General features: G+C 40.9%; 2 protein-coding genes across 3 annotated transcripts; one reads left to right on the top strand and one right to left on the bottom strand.

Moving 5' to 3' along the window:
- Window positions 1-1456: 1456 nt before the first annotated feature.
- mc3r (melanocortin 3 receptor) lies at window positions 1457-2437 on the top strand. Its single transcript, XM_036532893.1, has one exon. It carries the CDS (start codon window positions 1457-1459, stop codon window positions 2435-2437), a length of 981 nt encoding a protein of 326 aa, XP_036388786.1.
- A 9424-nt stretch (window positions 2438-11861) lies between these two features.
- Window positions 11862-14685, bottom strand: LOC118781391. 2 transcript variants are annotated; one of them, XM_036534409.1, is made up of 6 exons: window positions 14595-14685; window positions 14386-14427; window positions 13839-13975; window positions 13206-13413; window positions 12910-12965; window positions 11862-12223 (listed from the first exon to the last, which is right to left on the bottom strand). In XM_036534409.1, exons 1-6 carry the CDS (start codon window positions 14680-14682, stop codon window positions 12170-12172), a joined length of 585 nt encoding a protein of 194 aa, XP_036390302.1. In that variant the 5' UTR covers window positions 14683-14685; the 3' UTR covers window positions 11862-12169. The 2 variants fall into 2 exon arrangements, with proteins under 2 accessions (XP_036390302.1, XP_036390303.1); XM_036534410.1 differs by lacking the exon at window positions 14386-14427.
- Between the last annotated feature and the right edge of the window lie 2812 nt (window positions 14686-17497).

The following is a 17497-nucleotide window of genomic DNA, read 5'->3' as shown; positions in this document are numbered from 1 at the left end:
ACAGTCACAGAAGCTGCATATACATCTGGCTAAGTGAATGTGCTGCTTTTTTACTTGAAATGAACAGAGATGCCAACCAAATAACTTTGGAGCTGGATGTTATCTGAAGTAAGAATTCTGCTTGATTGCCTGGCTTGGGGTGAAGCCTGAGGCTTCACAAACCCAAATCTACAATTTGTTGTCAGTGACTCGCTGATTTAAATGAATCATAATGTATTTATTCAGAGAGCAAAGTCTTTTGATCGGTAGATAGTGTACACTAAGTCAGATTTCCACTGCATAGTAGCTCCACCCATTACTCCATCCATCACTCATTGCCTTTCCCATTATTATTACAGTAATTTACATCACTAGTTATAATTATCAAACAGATGCTATTTTCCCCATTTATTCAATGGAATAGTTACTGAAGTGATTTGAGATCATTTAAGGTATTCCAGGGCTCAGCAGTAGCACCTTGCGTGGGTTTTAACCTAACCACACTACTGCACTGCAATGTTCACAATGTTCAATAAAAACAGGCAATGACAAAAAAAGCTTAATAATGTTAATAAAAAAAGCTAATAGTGTAAAAATGGCTGACTAGTAACAGGTTGAGAATAAAAAGAATTAATGTGTATGCAAAGCAGAACAGAAAAACCATCAGAAGAAATATAATGCTTTCAGAATTAGCATTCACAGTGAAGACTCCCTGCGGATTGGATGCATCTAAACACCTCTGTTTCAAGCTGACACCATTTCCAAATCCTGACAAAATTCGCAGTAATGAGTGAGAGCAAAAAAAAAACAACCTTACTACATACAATGACCATCAGTTGAAACTATTTTTATGAAAAACAACATACTTTAACTAGCCACATCTGTTTGCTTAACGCCCCCCTTCCCTGGTTTCTTAGTAACAGCCAGTTGATATAATCTCAGTACACTGTAAGACCACTGAGACATAATTATTATTGTAACATTGATTATTACTGTTAGAATGAATCATACTCTAAGTCTCACAAAGCGTGCACATTTCAAGGTGTCTCCTGCAATGCGACTGAAGGGGGCACCACATGCCAGCATGTGCGGTCTCTCCAGAGCCTCACACAGTGGGCTGGCAACCTGTGGATCCCTTTGTGTGTCGGCTATTTCTGCCAATCAGAGTAATCCTGTGGCTGCAGTTAGTGCTGATTCTCTTAACTGAAAGGAGGAGCTCACTGCTGATGTGGTGTGTGTGTGTGTGTGTGTGTGTGCCTGCCTCAGAGAGCATCTATCCTTTATCCATGCCTGCATTCACACATTCTCCAGCTGTAGCAGTCAAAGCGGCTGGGAGGTTCTCTCTTCAGTCTCCGCTCTCTGAAGATGAGTTATCCCGGCGCCGGGGAGCACCCGGAGGCTCGTTAGAGGAGGACCTTCCTTCCCCGAGGGCGACCCGAGAAGCAAGCGGCCGGGAGCCGAGCCGCTGGCGCGCCAGATGAACGCCACCCGCGGGCTGCTCCTGCTGCCCGACCCCTTCGCCAACGGCACGGGGCCGGGGAATGAGACGGACGCGCAGGTGAACCGCAGCAGCCCCGGTCTCTGCGAGCAGGTCCTGATCAAGGCGGAGGTCTTCCTCACCCTGGGCATCATCAGCCTGCTGGAGAACATCCTGGTCATCCTGGCCATCATCAAGAACAAGAACCTGCACTCGCCCATGTACTTCTTCTTGTGCAGCCTGGCCGCCGCCGACATGCTGGTGAGCGTGTCCAACTCCCTGGAGACCATCGTCATCGCCATCCTCAACAACCGCTACCTGGTGGTGAGCGACCGCTTCATCCAGATCATGGACAACATCTTCGACTCCATGATCTGCATCTCGCTGGTGGCATCCATCTGCAACCTGCTGGTCATCGCCATCGACCGCTACATCACCATCTTCTACGCCCTGCGCTACCACAGCATCGTCACCGTCCGCAAGGCTCTCCTGGCCATCGCCGTCATCTGGCTGGCCTGCATAATCTGCGGCATCATCTTCATCGTCTACTCGGAGAGCAAGACCGTCATCGTCTGCCTCATCACCATGTTCTTCACCATGCTGGTCCTCATGGCCACCCTCTACATCCACATGTTCCTGCTGGCCCGGCTGCACGTGAAGCGTATCGCCGCGCTGCCCGCCGAGGGCGTGGTCCAGCAGCGCACCTGCATGAAGGGCGCCATCACCATCACCATCCTGCTGGGGGTCTTCATCTGCTGCTGGGCACCCTTCTTCCTCCACCTCATCCTCATCATCGCCTGCCCCAAGAATCCCTACTGCGTCTGCTACATGTCTCACTTCACCACCTACCTGGTGCTGATCATGTGCAACTCGGTCATCGACCCCCTCATCTACGCCTTCCGGAGCCTGGAGATGCGCAAGACCTTCAAAGAGATCATATGTTGTTTCGGCATGAGCTGCAGCTTCCGCTACAAATACTGAGGGTCGGGGCTCCGGTCGGTTCGCCCCTCTCGGACCGTGCAGAGGAACCCCTCCGGGGGAGGTCTGTTCTGCCGCTGTACCTCTCTGTGTTTTCTTTGCTGTCACGTGCTGTGTGCAGGAATGTTAATACAAGCCAGGCTGTGGTCAGACAGGTAATTCAGTCAAGCTACTGTGTTTCGCCCCCCCCCCAATTGCTTTGAAATTCAGAGTTCTGGGTAAGAGCATAAAACCAGCATCCAATAAAATGTGAAGTACTTTCACCTGCATGTGTAATTGAAAATCAAGCCAGACTGATATGCATGTGTGATTTATTTTTGTCTGCTTACTTGGCTGAGCACCTCTCAGCAGACAGATATGTCTGGGAAGGCACATTTTAATTTAAGTGGGACAAACCTGTAGCTGTTTAGGTGCTCATCTCTGGCACAATTCGTCTTGCATGGCACAGAGGACACTGAAAAAAGAAAGGAGGTTGACTGCCTGGGTGCTTGAGGCGGTGGCATGAAAAAATGAAAAAAAGGGAGGACTTGAGCCAGCTGTGATTTTTAAATCCAACATTTCATTCAGTAAAGTCATCACACAGCAGTTTCTTTAACCAGCGCAAAACTCCTCAGAAACACAAGACTGAGGAAAAGGTAGCACAAAAGGATTGTCGCTTGCCTGCAATTCTTAATCTTAAGTGAAGACCTCATGTAGCAGATGTCATTTATACCTTTTCACATCATTTTATAGACATTACATACCATTCAAAATTGCACCTGTTTGTGGAGGAGAGATAGATAAAGTACATCCCTATTCAGAGCCTGAACCAAAGTGTTTGTATTACCAATGACAAATCGTGTACTGCATTAAAATGATTTTTGAATATGAATACAACTGAAAGCTACAAGTGTCATATTGACAAAGAACATGAAGCGGCGCAGAGCATCACTGAATAGTTCACTTACATAGGTAAGCCTACCTTGATGTTTATTTTTATTAATGTTATAGTTATATGGGTTTATTTGTATATGCTTGTTAGAAAGTCTGGTGTTGCATAACATCACTGATCAGACTTACCTTTTCAGACACAATCCATTTATATAGCTGTATGATCACTCGTGCAATTCAAATTAAGTTTTAGAGCAAAGACACCTGCCCACCCCCCATCAAATATGCAACCTTCTGGTACAATCTCAAGTGTTTCAACTGATTTTTTTCAGTAAAAAATTTTCAGTTTTTTCAGTAAAAGGAAGCTCATTCTGTGCTGTGCCATGAGCTCTTACCAGATGTGGACAGAATTTTTTACAATTTTTTTTATGAAAACAAGGTATATCGACTTCAACATGAATATGGTAGTCATTTTAACAAATATCTTAACTGATTACTTTTCCCGCATGAAGCAACAAATTAATCTGTTTCAAAACTCAGACTCATTTGATGAATTTCAGCATTCTAGGAGCTGGTGTCAACAATTTATTATCCTCTACAGGCCCTGTGCAAAATGCACGTTCTTCCCTGTGTTTATCTCTGCCTTTGATACCAGTGGCAATTTTGCATGAAGGACAGTGCTCTCAAGAACATTGCCTCAGAAATGGAGAAACAGCCGTAATTACCTCAGCATGCAGACTGCCTCCCCATTTTATCCCAACACAAAGTGAGAAAATGAAGGCTGGGGTAGGTGAAAATATTTATAGCAGTATTCAGATGGCATAATCAGGTATATTAGCTCGGTAATATTATCAGCTCGGTCTGGAGTGAATGAAATGAATGCATCATGCACATTTAAGATGCTAAATTGGCAGGTGGCAGTGTTGCGTACCGCAGTGCTCACCAGCGCTGGTCCTGGAGCACTTTGCGTATGCTGATTTGTGAGCTTTTAATTAATTAGGTTTAATGCAGCTCTGATCTGAATACTGACCTGTGTTTAACATCCCTAGCCAGTTAATCTGCATAAATTTGTTGTGGCAGAAGCATATGGCTGTGTGTGTGTGTGTGTGTGTGTGTGTGTGTGTGTGTGCGTGTGTGTGTGTGCGTGTGTGTGTGTGTGTTTGCGTGTGTGTGCATGCTTGTGCGTGTGTGTGTGTGTGTGTGTGTGTGTGTGTGTGTGTGTGTGTGTGCGTGTGTGTGTGTGTGTGTGTATGTGTGCTAAGAAGAGGGAACCAGTGAAAGAGGCTACGGAAAATATATTTTTTAACACCCTTAAATAAATGTTGGGAAGATGTATCACAGTAGCCCAAGCAGTGATTAAACTAATTAATCTAGGCCCTATAACAGTAAGAATAACTCACCCAGCAATGAACCTTTTGTTGAGCTGAATTCAAGTTGCTTTCAATAGTTTGTTTAAATGATACAGATGAGCAGCAGTGGAAAAAATATTTTGACCTGTACCTTTCTGTTATTACAAATAGCATTCAGCTGCTCAGGGATAATTAGCTGAGAGTTCCGCATTAAACAGGAGCCAGCATACACCATATCCAAGGCTAGGGTTGTGAAATAATGGCAGAAACAAAGGGGACTTAAACATATAACCCATTTCATGTTTAAAAATGAGGTTTCATATCGCTGCTGGACTCTTGAGCGAGCTACCTGACATCAACTTCTTCAGACAAACCCTCAGCATGAATGAAGGTGTTGGGTAAGCTGCTATTACCAATGATTGTAATTTTTTGTTAAGAGTATCTATATATTTATGTTAAATCAGATTAAAGCACTTTCTCAACAAATATTCATCCGCCCAAAGTACACAGCGATTACATTTTGTTCGCTGATGAGACCAATCATCCTTGACCTTTCCTTCTAAATTAAGCACATTTCAATCAAACAAAGGCACCAGAAAAGGTGAACTTGTGATGCTGTTAAAATAATTTCCAGCAGGCAAGATTAATTTAATAAAGAAAATGTGACTTCATAGCACTGCACAAGTGGTTTGGTTGGATTGCAAAGTATTTTTATGTGGGTGAACCTGTATAAAAAAGTTAGACAAGTTATACATATATAGTGCTGAGCTCAAACCCAAGGAAACAATCAAAAAGTTTTATTTGTAGTCACAATCATTTTTAGAACAGTGGAGGTTGGTATTAATTTTCACATGAATCATAGACAACTCCAGACAGGTCAGAAAAACAATATGAACTGATCTCAAAGCACTTATCATTGCAGACAGGTGGATGAGGTAGCTGCCCGTTTTGTGTGAATGGGGGTGGACCGATTTTTGGTGCAGATTTTCAGACAGATGCCTAGGGCAGTTGACCGGTTTGCACTGACAACCGACCGCTGATGTAACGGAACACTGGTTACTTTACTCCCTTGACTACAGCTGTCACCGTTTCTTTGAAAGTCTCTCTGGATAAGAGGATCTGCTAAGCAACAAAATGTAAATGTCTAAGGTCGGCACCACTATTTGAGTGTACAAGTTTAGTTCTCTGAGTCTGGAACAGTTACTAAGGAGAATCCATACAGTATGGTACTGCTTCATGGAGGTGCAGTTGAACATAGTTCCCACGCTTGATTAGTAAAGGGCATGTTTGATGCCACCTTTGATTTTGATTGAAACAAATCAGTTGCATCAGAGGTATCAAGAATTAAAAATAAACAAATGCAGATAAAACATCATCTTGAAATAAATGACATTTACCTGTTATATTCATTCGTTTTTTTTTTTCATTATGTGTAATCCTTCATACATTTGGACACCGCACAGTCTTTAAAGCTATTTTCAATCCACTTTAAGAAGACACTTTCAGGGACACATCAGTGGTAAACTCATCAATGGTGAAGTGACCCATGTAATCTCATGTCTGTCAGCATTCCGATGCAGAGCTTGAGATCCGCTGCTCAACCCAAGCGTTAAGACCACGTCTGAGACAGTGCTCCGCACCCTCCGCGGTCCCAGGAGGGTCGTCCCACGCCGTTGATTCGATCGATGGACGTTATCCGACCAATGCATGCAGGAGGGTGCCATTCGACCCCACCGCTGGAGTCCTTCTTACCCCCTCCTAGCGTACAGTCAATAGAAGCCGGAGGAACAGGCAGACCAATATAACCCGGTTCCTTTTAGCGCACTGAAAATAACACGGAGGCTGCTGACTGTTTTTCAGAACAGCAGACATAATCTGACAAATTGATCTGATGAGAACAGTAAATCACGCTCCCCATTCATATTTCTGTGTTTCTGCTGTTCTGAACAAAAATGACATGTCAGGTACACATACATGTACATTTATCACATGACACATATCGCAAATGACATACATAATTTTTTCTGAGGGAACAACAATGGTAACAGCAACAACATGTCAGTATGAACAGCTTCGATTAAAGTTCAGTAGTTAAGGTTAAAATACTGAGTTGTCGCTTTATGTCAGGAAAGGTACATATTACACTTTGTTATCAGATGGAATGTAAAATGGGATGTAAATCACAAAAATGTAATATTAATGACAACAGATTTTATTTATACAGTGCCATTCAAGATCCTCAAAGCACCTAAAATCCAGATCATCACATAGGATCCACACTTACCCTGTACTATTTCTAGAGGAAATCAAGAATCATAAAAGGCCCAAGTGAAACTAAGCCAGAAAAACCAAAAAAATTATCCCCTGACCCCTTGCAAAGGCAAATGAGATAATATATAATTCAGACATAAAGATAAAGACAGTAATTTGCAGGTGGGTGCTCGATTTGCACAATCTAAGATGAACATCTTGAAGTCAGCATGGTACTGTATGGGAAGTCCCTGGCATGATGAGGAGACCAGTGTAATTTTTGTGGGAATTCTGGAAACAGCATCATGTTCCCATGGAATATTAGATATGCCATTCTGACAGCCAAACAGCAGGGCATCATCATATTCAGCTCATAAAATGTGTGGGAGCCAGGGTCCCCATCTCACCCCCTTTACATAATGGTGTGAGCTAGTTTCAGCACCTTAGCAAGTGCTGGGTTTTTTGTGCTTTCCTCTAATGTAAGCCAGGTCTCAGTCAAGCTGAAGATATTAAATATATTACCTATAATAAGTTAATATACAAGTCCTGCCTTTGACCTTTAGAAACCTGACATTCAAAGCTCCAATTTTCTAGTTAGTAGTAGTAGTATAGTCTTTCCAGTTGACCTGCAGATATTAACATTTGTAAATGTTAAGCAAATACCACGGTACTACAAACATCTACATTATGTTCTATTGGCACCACGTGGAACAGACACTATGTGGACAGATTGTACATTATTCATCATTTCTACAGGTTGAGCAGACTTTTGCTGCAACACTCTGCTTGCCACATGGCCAGAACTCTTAAGTCAATGGTTATCTTCCTAGATTTGAGAGGTACAGTGTAAACCTGTTTAATATTACTTGTTCTGTACAGAACAAATATGTGATATTAAGCAGGTATGATATTAATGAGGTTCCAATATAATCCAGTGGTACTAACAAACTGGAGATCAAAAAAAAAACAAAAACAAAAAAAAACATGGGTATTCATGCGTTGTGCTGTGCAACAGTTACAGTATTACATGGCATTCAACTGGTTAATTTCACAACTTTCACAACTTCATCAACACAGCACACTAATGAAATTTAAAATAAGACCTTGGATATCAGAACTGCTTCAGCATAAATAACCTCTGGGAGAGTTTTTTAAAGGTCATGGCTTGCGAAGTGTTCAATACAAGGCCTAATGAAAGAGTACCTTTGTGGGATGCATGTAAGGACGTTGCAATGTGGCAAAGTTAAGGAGGCCATTAGCAGTTAATGCACTTCTCACACGAATCATGAACATTTTCTTTTTCCCCGAATTTTCATTTAGAGTACAGAACAAGTTCAGAAATGAGCACTTATGATACAAAGCTTTGGACCCACTGTTATTTCCATCCGAATGATCTTGCCCTTATTTTTACATTAATTACTTTTTACCATGTCAGCCTCACTAATACTGGCCCTTGTAAATGTTTTAGGTGGTGCTGACTTGCACCACATTTTTTTTAAGCACACACACACACACACACATGCCTCTCCTCTATCAATTAACTCATCCCCCAGCCTACCCACTCCCACGTAACATCAAGTGTTAAAAAGCTGAGGTAGTGCCATTTATGGACATAAATGTCTCAATATTGAAAAAAAAAATGGAAAGTTCATGAGAAACAGCACATCACTTCCTTCTGTCCACGTAATAACCATGTCAGCAGAATGAACAACTTCTGTTTATCTTCCCTTTCCTCTTCAATCCACTGCAGTCTCAGCGCAGTCCTAGCTGTGAGTCTGTTGTCATATTCCTTCCATGAAACCTTTCAATGGATGAATGGACATGGACATGTTTAATTTAAAATGAGTTGCTCTGCGTGGTCTATACAGTGCTGTGATAAACGCTCACAACCCTGACCATGCATGCACAGTTCTTTTCATAGACTTCACTTACTAAACATATTGCACAGATTGCCAAGTTTCCTAAAACAAGAAAAGGAGTCACACAGGAAGAAGAGGTACCCAGTTGGTTGTGCAGTACTGCTGATACAGCTCATCAGAAGGTGGAACTGCCTGGAATTAGTTTGCATATAAGGGGGATTTTATTACTTTCGGTAACACTCCCGCTGTAAGAATAAAGACTTATCAGTCAGTTGACAATTTTGAATTGTATTTTTTAAAGCAGTTTTGTTTTAAATTGTAATTCTGTGTGACAGCACATTGCACAAAAAAGACAACCAGAGTGGAAATGCAGGCAGTAATGAGTTCACGTGTTCATCCGGGTCAGCCCAATGCAACGTGTTTGTCCTAACAGTTTTGAGTTCCTCTCCTCATGGAGTCATGAAGGCAGCAGTGAGTCGGCGTTTGAATCATCTGGGTGTATGAGCGCAAAGAACACTGAACTTTAAAAAGTACACCCCCTCATTCATCTCTTCAGACTTCAGGAGTGCTAATACCATCTGAAAGGACCTCAGTGCAGCCCGCACGGAAAGGTGCAAGTTGGCAACGCAAAAGGCCTTCCTGCATTTCCCGCATTGTCCACCTCACCAACCCTCCTCCTTTCAGCAGCATGAGTTTCCTCTTGGCATTAAAGAGTAAGTAAAACCAATGAATACACAATAATGATTTGGGCAATATTTCACAGTGAAGGTCGACTGGGTTTGACTTCAGACAGCGGCAAGGAAAAACTCCCTGACTAATAGGAAGAAACCTTGAGCAGAACCCGGGTCAGAGGGGGAGCCCACCTGCTTCTGGCTTGCATTGGGTGGACAAATTAGATGATCAGCGGAGTAGTGGCTCTCCTTCAATGAGCTTACACTCTTCTGTAGTGTGCTGGCTGACTTGCACTGTGAAAAACAGCCATTTGCTGTAAACAGGTGTGTCGGAAGATTGCATTCACCTCACTTCAGTGCTCCTGTCTAACTGCACTGGTTGTTGTGTTGAGACAATCCTAGGGTGCATCCGAGGGTGCATAGAGGGGAATAATCACAGAAAAGGAATTATAAAAACCAGAACAAAATGCAGACCATTTGTTGAACTTCCCAATGTTTGGTTGAAAAACTGCATGGAGACACATACTGTGGCACAGTACTCTGAAAGGAAGGCCAATAAAGTGCCCCGAAGACAGACCACATCTCAATTAACCGCAGTATCGTCAATTTTTTTTTTGTGCGTCACGCTTCATAGAAAGGTAAACTAAAATCAGGAACGCAATGTGGCACGCACAGCGAGATGAACGGAGCTCCATGGTAACAATGGCAATGTCTATTTCTGTAACTGTAAGGACAATCTTCGGCAGGAAAGAGAGGCAGATGTGAACCTGTTGGCCTCATCGCCATCAAGACCACCAGCACAGGAGCATACTGTGAGGCAAACGAGAATCAGCAGAGGGTAACGCGCAAGAAAAAGGAGCCATCATATGTCACATGCATTCTCAACATCAATAACAACGGCAACAAAAAATCAATCAACACTCACGTTACTTTGCTGTGCGTGCTGTTTTCATTTTATTTCTGAGAGGTCTACGAATAAAAACAATTCAAAACAAATTAAATATTGTTTTGAAATGTTCAGTGATGGCAGTGCAGATATGTACCACAATCTCAGGAAATGAAGCAGTACTGAGTAGTTTTACGTAGCACAGTGCAGTAGTATACAGTATGTACAGCAGCAGTGTGGAGCAGCATGTATAGCAATATAAAGTAGTCAATGAACAGGTCCAGGTCTTTTCTGTCTCTTCTTTTTGATTTTTATTCTTTCAATAAACCGGCAAATTGCACAACAACAAGTTGAGTGATAAGTACATATAACTTCACAGTCAGGTGTTCAGACAGAAAGGTTCCCTCAGGGCTCATTTCAATGGGTGTCACTGCATACACTAGTACAGCATATCCCTTCCATCCATTACTACAAACCCACAAAGAAGGGAGTGGCAATGGTGCTCTGTAACCCTGAGAGACGAGCCTCACACTGCCAGTGAAGGACAAGGCCAGGCAAAGAGACAAAGGTAATAAACGGTAACACTCTATCGACAAACATCCCCCGGGGGCATTAACACACTCTTAACATACACTTAACATTTACATGCCTGTAACATAAAAGAGAAGAGGCTAGCTAGCATGGAACGACTCAGTGTTTAACTGACAGACATGTATGAGTTTTTGTTTGCCTTTCTAGTACTGTGTGTTCCCAACATTGATGGAGTATCGCAAGTGGTCCACTGTCCATGATTACAGTGCAGAAAGTCTATTGTCTATTGTTGCCACATGCTCACATCACAATAATAATGTTCACAATGCTAGCAACAAAAGCAAAACAGAAAGAGGAATATAGACCTATTCTGTATCAGAATTAGTAGTAACAAATGTCATTCATGTGAAGCTGTTGGAGATGAATCTGTCTCTCCTTCCAAGGTCTCAGTTCTGTTTTTTTTCCCCGCTTCCCTACATTTAAGTAATTTTTGTCATGACTTTGGCCACATTTTGTTCTATTTTTCACAATCAAGAAAAGAAAACAGAAGTAATGTTTGATGTTAGTTAGTGATTTATTCACATAAGGCTGTCTCTCCATTTTCCACAGCCAGAATGACAGAGCACATGAAGATACCTTTTTGGAAAAAATAATAAAAACAAAAAAATCTACACTTTCAAAAGTACACAATGTGGGGTAAGTATTCATGCATCACTCGCATATACTTATCTCAGGAAGGAAAACTCTTTAAATCATAAATTTATAGTTTGTACTGTTTGAAGAAAAAAAACAACACAAATTCAATAACCTCTTTATACTGCCATTTCTCCCTCCAAATCCAGGTAAATATGAAAGCAAAAAACAGGTATTTAAACATGTAGATAACATATAATGAATTTACAGATTATTTCAACTAATTGGAAAAATATACGTATACAGATGCACTCCATAATATATAACTATACACATGCACGCTGTAAATTTTTGGATACATATGCATGTTATGTCAGAGTGCAATGCATTGAATGGTCCTGTTTTGCAGGGCTTGATATGTGATTTGTATGATAATTATACGGTTGTTTTATGCACATCTCTACGTCTTTATGTCCTCACTTGCAGCTGTGAGGTGTAGAGCAATTTACTCAACTCCTCTTGGCATGGCAAAACCATGATAAGACTTGCTGGTACCACAGCTTTCTTGGTATTCATGAGTTTAGGAGCGTTCTTCCGTATTTTGGGCAAGAAGAGGAGCAAGGTCCCACCTACCAGGGTTTTGTAACTCTGGACTGGTTGTCCACACTCCCCTGGAGATTCTGCTCCTAAGTCCAGAGCTGTTTCCGTCTCTCTTCTCTCTTCCTGGCCATAAAAAGGACCTTTGAGATAAGTGAAACAAAAAGCCATCACTGTCAGACACAGAAGAGAGGAAAATGTCCTCCCCCAGATTACTGAAACAGTCAGGCGGGTGGGTGCTACTCAGGAGCCCACTTTGACAAGAGACATCCCCACTTCGGTTCCACATCAACACCACTGAGTCATCGTGACTGGCAACCCTGCTGCAAAAAGGTCTTAGTGTTGGCGGGGAGTAACACACTATCTGCCACAAAAATGCAAACCTTCAAGGAGTGGGTAGCCGAAATAAAACTGACATAATGGAACACTGCAACTTCTACACACAAGTCGGCCTCATTCTCAAGAAAAAAACCAAGAAGTCTTAGTGGTCTGATATTAGTACTAATAATAATACCAATAACTACTTTATTATTACTATAATTATTATTATTATTATTATTATTATTATTATTAGTAGTAGTAGTAGTAATAGTAGTAGTGGTGATAGTAATACCACTTCAGTGCTAATCCAGGGTAATGAACTTAAATGCTTTTCTCAAACAATAAAATGTGCACACCTTTATTGTTAAGAAGATGGTATATTTACCCAAATAAAGCAGAAGCACAGAGCTATTTTGACAAAGGCCACAACTGAAAAGCCTGATACAATATAGGCTGCGGAGACCTCAAACACATGGTCTATACAGGGCTTGCAGGTGTTTGCTCTCACATCAGTTCCAGTGACCAGAGGGGTGGTGAACACAGCTGGGGCTGGGGTCACACATTCTGTGAATAAAATGCCAGAAACAGGATGTGTTGAATCCACTGCTTGGGTCTTTCCAAATCCCCCTCCCTGTTGCCTCTAAATAATCCACAAGAATTCTCACAAAACACTTTATGAATATTTAAATGTATAGTTTACATTTCTCCAAGGTATGATCTTCAGTGTAAGAAAGATGGTGACTGCCTGTCCACATTACAGTGATGATTTAGAGGTTACCATCTAATGTATGTGACACACTGTACCTGATACATTGAGGAAGACCATAGAGTCCCTGTTTGTGCCGCCGACGTTTGCAGAGACAAGGCACTCATAGGTCCCAGAGTCCTCTGGCCTGACATCGGGAAGCATCAGACACTCCTTGTCTCCAAACACTGCCACCCGTGGAAAATTGTAGGATTTCACCACTTGACTGTTCTTCCTGACAATCCCAGTCCGCTGGGAAATATTGAACTGCGTGAAATTTAAAACAAAATTTCAGCCCACCTTGATTCTAACTATTCATTGGAGTGCCATTAATCTTGCAAACATGGAGATGCTAAAATTTGTGACAGCATTTTTATATGCTGTCACAAACCAAAAGTAAATTACAGACAGAAGAGCTGTGAAAAAATGACAAAGGTGTTAGGCGGGCTTAAAATTAAAATCGCTACATGTGGCAATGAAACTGGGTACTTAAAAAAGTAGGCTACTCTAACAAATGGATTTTTATGTAGTTTTTTTATATGACGTGAATATTATATAGCTTGAACCATCGATGTACTGCCACAAATGGGCCACAACATACATGAATACTTTACTCTTAGTGAGAATAATTTACAAATAATAATAAAACACTTTACAATGAAGGAATAACACGGTATTTGGAGCGGTTGTACCTTATACCAGGTGACGGCCCGGAAAGTCTTGCTATGATGGATCGCATCGCAAGGTAGAGTGATATTTTCACGGCACTCTGCGCTGATTGAAATACGAGTCTCCACTCTCTGCAGAGTTAGGACTGCAAAGAGATATGCTGCAAGCAGACAAACGGTAAAAACTGAGAAACCTAATCTCTGTCACACGCACTTATCCTTACAGGAAATTGAATTTCCATGTCCTCTGTCGTCTACTTCTGCTACAGAAAAGCGAAACTTAAAGGTTATGTAGCGCCTTAACTAATTTAAAAACTTGAGAGCCCAAACTGGTTCTGTCTAGCACGTCATTCAGCAAACAAAGTAAAAAAAAAAAAAAAAAGCTAAATTCAGAATTAGCTGGCTGTGAGTTAGTTGCATTTTTACCATTATTTTTTGATAAATATGTGCCCAACAACAAAATTCTGTCAAAATCTGCCATAATGCTGAATTTACTTAAACACCTGCGCATAATGCAATATTATTATAGTCTACAGACTACAGATTACATAATATATCTTGTGAGCCCCACCAGACAGAGGAAAAAATGCATCCATTCTCCAAATGTCCAGTCCTGAAATTAAATGAAATGTCAAAAATAAATACACAAGATCACTAAAGTTAGCTGCAAAACACCGTATTCAGGATCTAAAGTGAAGACTGCGTTATGGATTAGCTGCACATATTTCTGTTCATGACACGAGAAACTGTGCTCAATTAATATACGCTAATGATACTTACGCCAACCGCGCAGATAACATCTTTTAAACATTTTCACGTATTTGTTACTCCGCTGTATTAACACTCCAGCGTCAGCGTTTTTCCGCATTGAACTCTACCGCCCATCAGTTTCAGTAAATTTCGAGTCCGCAACATTACGTAAACCGAAGTTCCCGAGTAAAGCCCCCCCACCACACACACACACAATATGTCTGCCCATTATGTGCATAAGACCTTCTGTATGTATGCCTGCATGCATGTAAGTATGTAAGTATGTGTGTGTGTTGTGTGTGCATGCTAGCTCTATGACTCTTTGGCAGTAGAACACTTTTAGCATCATAGTGCTGATGTCAAACCTTAATGAGATTCAGATGCTGGTGGCAGCTCCTACAGAGGTCCTCACACTTCCACTGCTTTCATCTTTCTTAAAACCTAAGCAATCATGTCTGCCTCCATATGATTTAGCCCATGGCTGCAATTTGCTTGTCACTGCTCGTCACGACACGCTAGGAAACCTACCCTGATCTTTTTGCACCCCTTTCCACTTTAAGACTGGAAGCAGGACTGTGAATTGTTAAGTGATAGCATGTTTGTCCATCTGCCACAATCAGTCTAATTGGATTGTGAAACCACTTTCCTGTTTTCATGCTTTTATATACTTATCACCAGTAGTCAGCTGTCAGGACCTGCTAACTGCAGTAGTATGTTCCTTGGCACACCTTTCTTACAGCAGGCATACAGGCATTAGGTAACTGTTGAAATAAATGCTGCTGTTCAGCAGGGAGTTAGGGGTACATCACCTTCTCACCTAATCCTTGTTGAATAGTTCTGCTGGTCAGAAAACGTAAGGCACAGACAGCCCACGGCAGCCATTTTCTTGGTTTGTAGCCTCTCCTCATGTGTTTTGTAGACAGAATTAAAGAAAATGTTTAAAACTAACAATTTCCTCATGCGCAACTACACAATCTTTTAGGGTTTTTTTCCATATTGTTATGTTTTGGAAAAAAAAAAACACAGTTGGTATGTTTTTGGTGGAATCTTGTTAAGCTTTCCTATCTTGAGTCAGCTCTTTGGGTTTGTCGTGGGAGCCATTCTGGTACTGATTTTCCAAAAGCCTGCAGAATCTGTCCATACACATGAGAAAGTGAGAAAAGTGAGAAAGAATAAAGCAATAACCACACAAAGCACAGGAAGAAAAAGTTTTTACTATCCAGGTCAACACATCAAAGTCAGTGAATCTGGGCATTTCCCTTTACTTGCACGTCTAAACATGCAAGTAAACTTGCACGTCTCTTTTTCTTGACAAAGAGAGATTGTTGACATAGAGAGATAAAGATTTATTCCACAATGAAAAGCATGTGATAAAAAAAAAAAAAATCGGTATGCCCCAAATCTGTGTAAACCTGCAGGTAAAAGGGAAAGACAATCTTCACTGAGCTGACATGTTGAAACAGATTTTGTGGTATTCTGATTTATTCCACAAGGATGATCATGTGACAAAATAATCCCATGGACACATCTGCAGTCCTCAGAATCAACTGAATTGGCAATTTATGCTCTGGAAGGACCAGAGGACTGCCCTCTTAATGTTATCGTAGCTCCGCATTAATTAGGCACATTACAGACAGATATGACAGATGTTCCTTTCAGCTTTTTACAAGTTCACATGGCTACATCACATGGATAAATCCTAACTGGTTCAACAGAACAGTTTTGACATCACCTTGAGGGAGTAAATAATTAGCTCAAATCTCCTGTCTTGCCTCCATTGGAAAGAATTTAACAGCTTCTTTTGTGTCATGTGTTCCTTTGGGACTTTTAAAAATGTACAATCTTGAAAATTCTGTACTCAATGGTTATTTTCAGGAAGATAACAAAATACAGAGGAACTTCCTTTAGAATGCTTGTAACAGTGTGCACAAAATATGGAATTCTGTAATGAATTACACAAATTTGCCACTAAGTAGATAAATAGTAGAGAATTTAAGAGAGACAGGAGACCCTTTTTATAAAGGGTGTGTGAAGCAAATGCTACAATTACTGATGATTATTTAATTATCATTATTATCCTACTATTAAGATTTGTTTGCATAATGTAATGTAAAATTTCAAAGTTCTTGTCACGGAGTGAAAACATCCATTTACGCTGTCTCACGTTTTTCAAAATATGTTTTTTATAAGATTTTATAGAATAAAATACAACAAAATATACACAGTCATCACATTGAGATTTAAATTTCATTTAGAATTACATTTAGGCTGTTAAAACACATGTTCAGATAATCCAGAATGGGGTCTTCACTTCACATCTTGCAGTGTTTTACAACAAACTATGGTTTTCTTGTACATCTATTGTTGCCATTTGATTTAATCTCAGGAAAAGACATTTGGACAATGGATGCATTTATCCTCTTTCTGGTGGGGCTCACAGTAAGTATTATGTAGCCTGTAAACCATAGTAATATGGCATTATGTGAGGGTCTTTAATAGCATTCGGCATTATAGTGCTGAATGGCACAGGTGTTAGAACTGGTTTTCAGTAAAGAAGATTAACTTTTCTTAAGCAGAAGTGGAAGTAAGAAGACCTTGAAACTCATCCACTTTCAGTATGAACTGTTTGCATGGAACGTTAGGTTTCACTGTTCCTCTGTCTGTAACGTATCTTAAAGACTTTTAACTCATTCTTTGCAGAGTGAAAATATAACTCTCCCTTGCTATGCGATATAATCACAGCAACAGTTACCAGGCAAGTGCAGGCACTCCAAATACCATCTTATTCCTCCATTGTAAATTCTTTTCTCTAAAAATAAAGTATATTCTAACTCAATAATAACATTTAATAGCAATTAGATGAGATCAACCCAATTCAGATCATACAAATAATAAAAACTACATAAATAGTCCATTTGTTAGAGCACTTCTTT

Source organism: Megalops cyprinoides, chromosome 7 (assembly GCF_013368585.1).
Source record: "Megalops cyprinoides isolate fMegCyp1 chromosome 7, fMegCyp1.pri, whole genome shotgun sequence".
Lineage (NCBI taxonomy): Eukaryota > Metazoa > Chordata > Actinopteri > Elopiformes > Megalopidae > Megalops > Megalops cyprinoides.
Note: the sequence above shows the minus strand (reverse complement) of the source record. Positions and strands in the feature narration are given on the sequence as shown.

Coding starts and splice junctions, on each gene's coding strand:
- LOC118781391 (XM_036534409.1), bottom strand. CDS start 14,682: ATGCGGAAAAACGCTGACGCTGGAGTGTTAATACAGCGGAGTAACAAA. Junction 13,976..14,385: donor TGCATTTTTTCCTCTGTCTG/GTGGGGCTCACA, acceptor GTCTGCTTGCAG/CATATCTCTTTGCAGTCCTA. Junction 12,224..12,909: donor CTCTGGTCACTGGAACTGAT/GTGAGAGCAAAC, acceptor CTTATCTCAAAG/GTCCTTTTTATGGCCAGGAA.
- mc3r (XM_036532893.1), top strand. CDS start 1,457: ATGAACGCCACCCGCGGGCTGCTCCTGCTGCCCGACCCCTTCGCCAAC.